Genomic DNA, 9,964 nt, shown 5'->3' with positions numbered 1-9,964 from the left:
TGCCGGGCAGGGCGCTGGACTCTGGAGACAGACCACCCGCCTTAGCTGGTTCCACTTGGCTCTCTGACGTTAGGATGGTGTCAAAGTGGAACAGACAGGGTCAACAGAAACTACGCTTCCCACGCTGAAATGGCAGTGACGTGCGTCCAGTCCTCCTTCTGCACCTTGCTCAGGGCATGAGGGAGAGGCCCCTGCGCTGCACAGGGCGCTGTGTCGCTAAGTGAGGACGTCTGTAGGTTTGCTGTACTTGGTGCATTTTTTGGTTTTGGGTATTTTCAACTCACGATAGGATCGAAGCCCCATCATAAACCGAGGAGCGTCCACACGGGGCAAGGGAGATGGAGGGAGGAGCAGGGTGGGCTGGGGGATGGAGAAGTACTGAGCAGGAGCGCGGGGAGGGGATCAGGCTAAAGCGACTGAGAGGTCTGGCTGAAGGCCGGCCGGGGTGGGAGTTCCTCTGGTGAGGAATCTGCTCAGATACCATGGGCGGGGGTCAGCCAATCCCACAGGATTCTTGCCGACACTTACTTGGGAGGGCTGAGGCAGAGCCCAAGTCAGGGCCTGGCCAGCGAGGGGACACAGGAGCCAGATTCAAACTGGTCAAAGGAGAGTCTGTCGCACCTCAGTGCTGGTGGTTGGGATTAAGCACACTTGCTTGGCAATTGTGACAATTAACAGAACACCCTCATGGCTGGTCTGAGTGAGGGCTGCCCCCTGCTCTCTCCTCCACCCTCGAAGCGCTGACCTTGGGCTGAGCTAGTCCAGCAGATGGCAGAGCCCAATCTCCCAGATGGCTCTGGCTGCTGGCTTCTGGCCAGCCCTGCTGGGCTCCGTCCGGATCACACACAGCGCCTCCCCACACAAGCAACAGAAGCCCCTCGGCCCCTCTCACCCTGTCCTCAAGGGCTCCCTGAATCCGGTGCCCTGTGTCTGCTGACCCAGCAGGTCAGCTTCCTGGCTCTTTCTGCAACATCCTTGGAGTTCACGTCCTGCACAGAGCCTGCCCATCCATGTCGCCACCTCCCAGCCCAGGGCTAAATCCCTTCTCTCCACCATCTGCTGCTCTGATCTTATTACATCACCTGGCCACCGTGCTCTTCTCGGTTACCGGTTTCTACAGGCGTTAGAAGGTCCTCCCCTCCCTGCTGGTTGAACCCACGGTATGATCCTGTGCAGCGTGCATGGCTTTGAAGGCAGCTGGAGGCAGCTTCATCCCAGCTCTGTAAGAGACCAGCTGCGTGACGTTGGGCAAGTCCATTAACCTCTCTGGCCCCGCATGCATGCTTATCTGCCGGAATGATGGAGATGATCGTATTTACTTTAGCAGCGGGACTCCCCCCTGGGAGTCCAGGGTCTTTAGGAGGGGTGAGATTTGGAAAAGTCCTTTGAGGTGCAGGGAGGAGCCCCCACCTTCTACTCCCCAAGGGGCTGCTGCAGAACTGGCCGTGGGACTGACTTGTTTTGGAAGTGGAGTGAGGAGGTCACGGGGAGGGCTGGATGCTTGGGGACAATGGGAGGGCAGGAGAGGGGGAGAGAAAGCTCCAGGCAGGAGAGGAGCCAGCGTGCCCACAGCACCTCAGCTCACAACAGCCGGGTCTCCGTACTTGCTACCACTCCCTCCCCATCTTGATGAGGCCACCATGCAATCTGTCCGAGGCCAGGGCCAGCCTGGGGCAAGGAGTCACCAGATCAGGGGTCACTGGCCCTCTGGGCCCTTCCCAGAATGCTTTCAGCTGCATAAAATAAAATTCATATGATGACAAAGGAAACCAGCCATAGGGAAAACGGTGCACAAACTTCAAATGTGTCATGCTGCTGAGGTAACAGGAAGCGACGCGATTCAAGGGTGTTTAATAAACATCACACTCGTGAGGCTGTGCACTTCAGAACGTCTGCAAGGGCGGCGGTGTGGTGTGAGGTGGGGACTCCTGCCAGAGACTGCTGAAGGAAACGCTAGCTAATTCCTCTCCCCTCTCAGCCCACAGACTGTGAACACTGGAGTTCCAGCCAGCGACCCTGGACCCGGGGCCTTCTTCCCTGCTCGGGGATCTCCCTTCTGGCATGGTGCCTGCACCCCCTACCCCCATCCCCAACACTGTTCCTCTCACCCTGATGATCGCTGCAGCCTCCCTACCTAAAGACTCCATTCCATCTGTGTTCTGCCCTGAACGCGGAGATTATCCAGAAGTGCAAACCTGACCATGTCACCCCTCACTCTGAATTCCTCAGTGGCTCCTACTGCCTGCGTGGTAAAACCTGAAGACCTATGCCAAAAGTTTTTAAAAAATCAAGACCCTCCCTCAGCTCCCTTGGTTCATCTCTCAATATCCCTCTTCTCCCTGCTCTCGGCCTCCCTGCCATTCGGAAGACATCAGGGCTTTGGCTGTGCCGTTCCACCCACCTCTAAGGCCCCACCCTGAGGCAGTCCACCAAGCCGACTCCAACTGATTTCCAAGTTCCCCTCAAATGCTGCCTTCTTTGTACCCCATCTCCCCATCTCCACGGCCCGGAAAAGTGTGGGTGTCCTCCTGCGGTGCCCCCACGCACCCGGCACAGACATCAACACGCACATTCCAATCGAGGGCAAGGCTGTCCCCAGGACAGGGCAAACTTCGGGAGGCCCAGGGCTGAGTCTTTTTCCTTCACCTCCCCAAATTTCAGCAGCGGCGTTGATGGGGAAAATGAATAAAAAATGAAAAAAATCAACACGTCCTCAGTTCTGAACAGCTGGGAACGAGTAGGGTGGGTCCGACTGACGCTGTGTTATGACAGTCATTGTATTTTTCTTAGTTAGAGTCCCACGTGTTGGGAATGACAAGTCAAGTGCGTTTTGATCTATGGAATGTGCTGTGACTTCTTGAATCCAGCTCTCCATTCTCCTAGGGACCCCTCAGTTATATCCACACCTCAATTAGGGGCGATTATTTCCTCTACCAAGAGGCTCTTCACTTCACTTTCACTCAGCAGAGAGTTCTTCCGACTCGTGAAGAATAGGATTACTAGATTTGTAGAAATTCAATTTACATGTGGCTTTTCAGCAACAGATGTCTTTCGGAGCCAAGGCGCCACTTTCTGTCACCCCTCTTGTGGCATACTGTACAGGCTTCTTCCGTCCTTCTGGTGCCCTCCCTGCTTACCTCCTCACCACCTGGGGCAGTTGGCACTGCTCTGGGCGCATGAGTACCAGATCCAATGGCCTCTCCTCAGCATCCTCTGTCTCCACTGCGCTGGGCTGTATGATGCAGCTGACCATTGGATTCCTCCTAAAATCCTCACCTCCACAGCTGGGCCCAGTACTGCACTGAGTGTCCAGCTGTGCTCGGTTACTCCGGGGCCCACTCAGCACCTCTGTGCACCTCAAAGGCAGAGGACCAAGCAGAGGACCAATGTCTCCTCACCCCAAACAGGCTCTTCTTTTGCAGCCAGGCATCGAGCCCAGGGTCTCAAGCATGCCAGGCAAGTGTCCTGCCACTGAGCTGCACTCCGCCAGCAGGAAGGACTCCTCCTTGTCAGCCCCACGAATGCCACACCGTCATCCATTCCCCAAATGCACCCGTTCCGGAACTGAAGACATCATAGGCCAATCTCCCCCTGCCCCTCATGTGTGAAGTCCCACGAGGCCGCGACTGCCTGCTCACATTCACTACTACGACCCCAGGGCTCCACAGAGCCTGGCATGTGAGAGACAGCTGGTAGGTGTACGTCTAGGTGGGCGGCTGCCGCCTCTGCAGATGCCAGACTGGGACTCAGAGGAGGGGAGCACCAGGCCCGAGCCGGCTGGCACATCAGGCCGCACCCGCGGGTGACCCGGAGTCCCGAAGCCTTACCTGACAGCACTGTGAAGACGGCCGCAAAGGCGTTGAGCTTGAGCCCATCGATGACGCTGCTGGAGTGGAAGAGCTCGAGACACATGAGGCTGAAGCCCACCACCAGCAGGAGGATGTAGAGCACCTCAGAGACCACCGACAGCCAGAGCACCCCTGCAACAGAACATGAAGGCCCAGAGTCAGGCCCTCTGGGGCTCCCCCTGTGCCCACCGGCCCCATCCCCACTGGGGGCGGTGAACACTGTAAGGCCACCAGCCAAGCCACCCTCACTGGGGACGGGCTGAGGACCAGACTGCTGCCCGTCAGGGGTGACATTCTTTGGGTGGCCATTACTGGGCATCCTTGGACTGTAAGCAACCAGTCAGATTGGAAGAGGGCTCAGCCACACTGCAGGGCCAGGGGCACCGTAGCTGCTAAGCAGAGCTGTGGAAAAAGGACCTCATTGGGGCCTAATGCCCAGCTCCCAGGGCCGCCCTATTCCAGACGTTACAGAAAATGTCTCTATGTTCACCCAGCACTCAGGAGGTTCTGTCACCTGCACCCCATGTCACATGCACAGCACACTTGCCCTGCAGGGTACCCCACTCTCATCTACCCTGCATCCTGCTCTCCTATTTCCTGGAAATGATCATTGCTGCTCCCAAGGCTTCAGCACCGTGGTTCTCCCAAGGAGCAGCCATGCTCTGTTGGAGCCTGGTCGGAGCTGGTCCCCCAGCCCCGGTCACTCAGTCAGAGCTGGACCCGGGGCTTTTACAGGAGCTGCTGGGAAAGAGAAGCCCTTCTCTCCAGCAGGTGTGAGGGTGCAAGGGTGAAAGTGATCGTATCACTGGTGGCAGGAGCCTTTCTGAGAGTGAAGCAGACGCCAAGGACCTCAGTCCAGGATGGAAGAGGTCTGTGGCCCGATGACACGGTTTGAGCCTCGACTTAGCCATGCCTAAAGCAGCTAGTCCTTTGTTCTTTCGGTCCCATGAACCAATTAATCACCGTGGTTGCCTAAGCCGGTTGGAGTAGAATTTCTAGGGCTTACAAGAGTCCTCCTTTTCAGCTTTTCTGGACTCTAGAGCATCAAACATGTCCTTTCCTACATCTGCTTTTACACAAGTAGTCCCTCCCACCAGGAATGTCCGATAGATACTCTTTACCCATTGTGTCAGTCAGATTCCTTCCCTGTGACAGTACGCCTGAGATACACAACTTCAAGGAGGGAAGGTTCATCTCGGCTCATGGTTTCAGCAGCTCCATGATCGCTTGGCGCCATCACTCTGGGTCTCAGACGAGGCTGAACGTCACAGTAGGGTGTGTGGCGGGGCAGAGTTGCTCGGCTCGTGACAAGCAGGAAGCAGAGAAAGAAGAGCCACAGACCCCAGCATTCTTTTCCAGGGCACACCCCACCCTCCTCCAGCGACACTGCCTCCCGAACTTTCCACTGCTTCCCACTAGGGCCACCAGCCAGGGGCCAAGCCTCCCACAGACTGCCCTTATGGCTACTTCACATCCAAAGCAGAACACGAATGAAGCCAACAGTAAGTTCTGAGTCCCCACTGCTCCCTGAAACCTAGATTCAGAAACACCCATCTCCCAAGCAGGGCTTTCAGAGTCGGGAAAACTCCTCTCCTTCTCTTTCTCTCTCCTACAAAAATATCCCATCTCCTGGGCAATCCCTTGGATTTCTGTAAATAAAGCACGCTTGGCAGCCTGGGTGTTGTTAAAACACCTCCTGGCACCACACGTTCAAGGCCTCCAAGGCCCTTGGCTGGCCCAAGGCCCACGAGGCAGCAGGGAGGGAGGGGGGTGAGAACTCAGGGAGGGCGGGGCCATGCCAGGGCACGGTCACCCCAGGGCTGGCCCTCACCCAGACCTTCCTCCCTTCGGAACGGCTAATGCTTCTCTTGCCTCCTCATCAGCAGTGCTGGTGCTGCCAGCCACGGATGCGGCTGCCTCCTTTACCACCCTCGGCCCAGGATGGCTCGCATAGCTGCCGTGGGCCGTGGGCCAGCAGGTCCCGCTCTCTTCGGGCTGGGCCCTGGGGGCTGCATCTCCAGAATGAATCAGTTATGGAGATCACAGATGTCTTGCTGGATCAGCCTCTTGGGCCCTACTGAATGCCCTACTGAATGCCAGACGCATTTCCTCGTCTTCTGGCTGTATTTCTGCGCATCTGTCTGGAACGTCAGCCCACTCAAGCCAAGGACGTGAATGACAATAGTAAGAACAAGTGTCATTGTTGCTTGCTAATAGCAGCAACAATAGTCACAATAAAGGGTGACCTTCTGAGGTGCTCATTCTGTGCCAGTCATGATGGGCGCTGACGTGTCCTACCCAATCTCCCGGTCCCTTTGCGAGTGTTTCTATTTTCGGAGGATTGTTCTGGACAGCGGGAGTCCCTTCTGCCCGTCTCTGCTCAGAGAGTGAGTGAGACCCTCTACGTCCCTGTTTGTGCTGACCAGCAGCCCTGCCCTCTGGCTCTGGCTCGGTCAGCTCTGAGATGCAACCCACGTGGAAGAGGGGCTTCCCCACTGTCTTACCTAACTCCACTTTGTCCCTTACCTGTGCTGTCTCTCTCTCTGAGTCATTTCTCCTCCCCGGCTTGTCTCAAGTTTCAGGAACAGGAGCCTGGCAGGACAACACCTCAGGCAGTGAGACGTCCCTGGGGCTACAGGGCCCCGCAGAGCCAGACCCGAGATAATGCTCAGCAGACCCTGATCTAACCAAGAAGGCATAACTGTGCATAGCGCGGTTCTTTCCCTATTTAACCCTGTGGCTACTGTCAGTACTCACCGGACAGGGATTAGGGCTCCAGACCACCTCCTGCCATGGTTCTGCTCTGCCTGCCTGGGCTCGAGCTCCAGGGCCAGCTCTGAGCCGAGGGCTCCTGACTTCCACTTCCACGGGCGTGGTGCCCTAGTCAGGGCCCCCACCCTGGCAGTTCTCCTCTTCCGAGCGATTCCCCAGACAGGTTTCTGGGCGGACCCCCAAGTCCCCTAAGTTGAGTGCTGCGGCCCTTTGGTTCCTGTGATCTGAACCCAGCCAGCTACAGGTATGACAGGGCGGTGGCCGGACTTAAAAGACTGGATATGCAGAGGCCAGACGGGACACAGGGCCTGACCGAGGCGACAGGCGGGTAATGACATATTGAGGGTCTCAGCAAGGAGACATCAATGCTGGGAGGAAGGTGGAGAACGAACAGGAGCAAGATGCTGGAGACTTCGGCCATCTCCGTGCTAAACAGAGGTGACCCTATGGCTCTCCAGGGTGAGGACAAGTGGGTGAACTTGAAACGCCCCAGCAGGCTGGGGTCCTACAAGTGTGAATGTGGGGGCCAAGAAGAGGGAGGAGGCAGTGCAGGGCTTCCTTTCTTGTAGGGATCCCAGAACGGCGACATTCGCCACCCCAGGAGGGAGGACGCTGCAGCAGGAAGGCGCTGAGGACGCTGGAGTGTGCGGGGTCTGTCTGCCCAGGAGGCCGCTGGAGCTCAGACCGGGAGGTGCGGGCAGCAGCAAAACGAGGCACGCTCTAGGCGTTTGCTGTGATTGTCAGACAGATGGGGCTGGAGGGGGTCTCTGAGAAGCATGTGGCACAGGGACCCCAGGACTGAGGGGATGAGGAGCAGACAGTGGGCCCCACCCTACAACAGCAGTGGCTCCTGGCGCTCCCGCAGGTTGCACCTGAGTCTCTGCCTGCAGATGGATGCCCTGGTCACCAGCGCCCAGCCCACCTTCAAGAAGGGAGCCAGCCTCACCCTGAGGTGGTGACCAAGGCCCATGGAGCCTGGGCTACCCGGTCTTGTTTTCTCACAAATGGTTTGAAATGGTGCTGAGTCCCAAAATCAAGTTGAACAAAAGAGGAAAGGAGGAGCAATTAACTTTCCTATCTTGTAGGTTGCCTCCATCAAGGGGTCTCTGTGTGGTGCTAATGGGTCCTTAATGCCTTCCTAGCACTCATCAGCTTTAAAGCCAGGGGTTGGGCCTTGGGCTCAGAATCTTCCACAGGGCCCAGCCAGTCTCAGCAGGGTTGTGACAGGCATTTCCTCTGCCCACCAGGGTGGCTGCTCTGTGTCTGTGCCTGCTTACGGCCTAGGGTCTGATCCCACCAGGTCAGCCCACAGGAGGAGCAAGAAGGCCCGAGCTGCCCCCTTCCCTGCTCCTTCTGGGCTCTCCAACTCTGACCTCTTGCTCAGACAGTGCCCCCGTGCCTCTGCTCCTCCAGCTGAGGGCAGGACCAGCTCCCCACTGCTGCCAGCCCCAGTCACTACCTGCCAAGCAGCAATTTCCTCACAGCGCCTTCTCCGGGCTTCAGAGGATTCTGGCAGAGGCCCTCGCTGACCCTTGCATGGCAATGAATCCTGGTGTCCTGTTGGAGTGGGCGCTAAGCCAGTGGTCTCCATGCTGCCCCGGCCAGTGACATCAGCGTCCCCTGATGCAGATCAGGGTCACGTGGAAAAGATTCGCAGACCCCACCTGACAGCTGCTGAATCAGAAACTCTGGCCTGAAGGCCCATTCTGGGTGCTAATGGGCCTCACTGGTGACACTAACGCACACACACGGGTTTAGACCCATTTCACTGAAGTCCCCTTTAAATGGACATCAATCTAAGGAAAGACTGGGCCAGTGCCAAGGTGGTAGGTGTCAGTGTGCGGCTAATCGAGAGCAGGTCCTCTGGGAAGTGGTGTAGGTGCTTGGCCTACGGCGGCCACTCCCTCCTATGACTGCCCAGGGATTCAAGTGCAAGACAGGGAAAGTGGGAGGGACGCTGCGCCTGGCAATGCTGGGAGAGGCTCCATAATCACTGAGATGATTGTCCCCAGCCTCTGAGATTCGCCTGCCACTAATGATTCGATCTGCAGCGCGGAATGGGTGACCTTCAGGGGCAGAAGAAATGAAATGATTTCTCATCAGGCTTGGAGCCCATGAGGTGACAGCTAATCCTGTTAGCTGCACTTTTTGCCTTTTTGAAAAACAGCTTCTTAAGGCCCACTCTGACCCTCCACTGATGGGACTGATGGGTTTACAAGAGTGATTTCTCCTCCGTCCCATCCAGCCCTGTGGAGAGTTGCCAGGGCCAGCTCTGCAGCTGAGGAGAAGACACTGGTGGAAACTAGGTCTCAGCCGTGTAACCTTGAGTGGGGCCTTACCTCTCTTCCTTAGGGTCCTTATTTGAAAAACGGGCATCTGAGATAAGCCACGAGCACTAAATGAGAGAGTCCCCAGAAATCACACAAGCCTGACACTGGTAAGTATTCCAAAAGGTACAGTATGATGGTTACTTGTGAATAAGCATAATTATTAACAATTCCAGGCAGATGTTGTTAAAGTTGGGGACACATTCTGAGAACTGTGCTGTTGGGCCATCTTGTTGTGGGGACATCACAGTGTGCACTTATACCTGCCAGGATCACATGGCTCCATCGTGCCACACGGCCTCCTGATGCAACCAAGACACACTAGAAACATGGGCAGAGGCTGCTGCCACTGCCACGAAGTGTGTGGCTTTGCGGTAAACTCTTTCTTTACAAGATGAGAGAGTATAATCTAAGTAAGAAGCGAAGCACAGTGTGGAGGGCGCTCAGCCAATGCAGCTGCTTACTGTCAGTGTGTACGTGCGTGACAGTATCCCGGCAGGCCGCTGGCGTCACCGAGGGGGCCAGCAGGTGACTGTGATGTCACTAGGAGACGGAACCTTGTCAGCTGTACTGGAGCTTTCTGGGGCCACTGCTGTGTAAGCTGACGGGGGTGAATGGGCCTGTGCGGACCCATCCATGTGTGCCCTGTTTTAGGGGAGCCCCAGACCAGCCACACGGCTGCAATGGTGCAGCGACACAGCGCTGGCACTGCCACGTGATGACAGCCGGCCCACCTGGGCTGCGTGAGAAGGGAGACTGGGAGCGACACGGCCCGGTCAGGTCTCCATCTGCTCAGCTGTGAGGTGGGCCCATGAGTTCACTTCGTGGCCGGCCATGGGGACTGGAGGGTCCCAAGAGTCGGGAGCCGCCTCCCGGAGCCCCGCACACGGTGCCAGCTCCATGTGATGCGACGGAGCTGGGAGCCCTGAGAGGCCTGGGACAAGGGCTCCGCAGCCGTCAGACAGGTCAAGCCGCTCTGAGTCAGACCGGAACTGCTGCCAAGTCACAGGAAATCCC

General features: G+C 57.0%; 1 protein-coding gene across 2 annotated transcripts in view; it reads right to left on the bottom strand.

Moving 5' to 3' along the window:
* Gsg1l (GSG1 like) overlaps positions 1-5,229 on the bottom strand; it is a 67,376-nt gene extending 62,147 nt beyond the window's left edge. The window contains exons 1-2 of one of the 2 annotated variants that reach the window (XM_010623501.3): positions 4,970-5,229; positions 3,828-3,980 (exon numbers count right to left, since the gene is read on the bottom strand). In XM_010623501.3, the coding sequence (XP_010621803.1) occupies positions 3,828-3,980; positions 4,970-5,042 (226 nt within the window). In that variant the 5' untranslated portion in view covers positions 5,043-5,229. Of the gene's footprint in view, positions 1-3,827; positions 3,981-4,969 lie in introns of those variants that run through there. The other variant, XM_010623500.1, reaches the window with a different exon arrangement.
* Positions 5,230-9,964: the final 4,735 nt, after the last annotated feature.

Source organism: Fukomys damarensis, unplaced genomic scaffold, assembly GCF_012274545.1.
Source record: "Fukomys damarensis isolate Sample0158 unplaced genomic scaffold, DMR_v1.0_HiC HiC_scaffold_34, whole genome shotgun sequence".
Taxonomy (NCBI): Eukaryota; Metazoa; Chordata; class Mammalia; order Rodentia; family Bathyergidae; genus Fukomys; species Fukomys damarensis.
The sequence above is the reverse complement of the archived record's forward strand: the minus strand, read 5'-3'. Positions and strand labels throughout refer to the sequence as shown.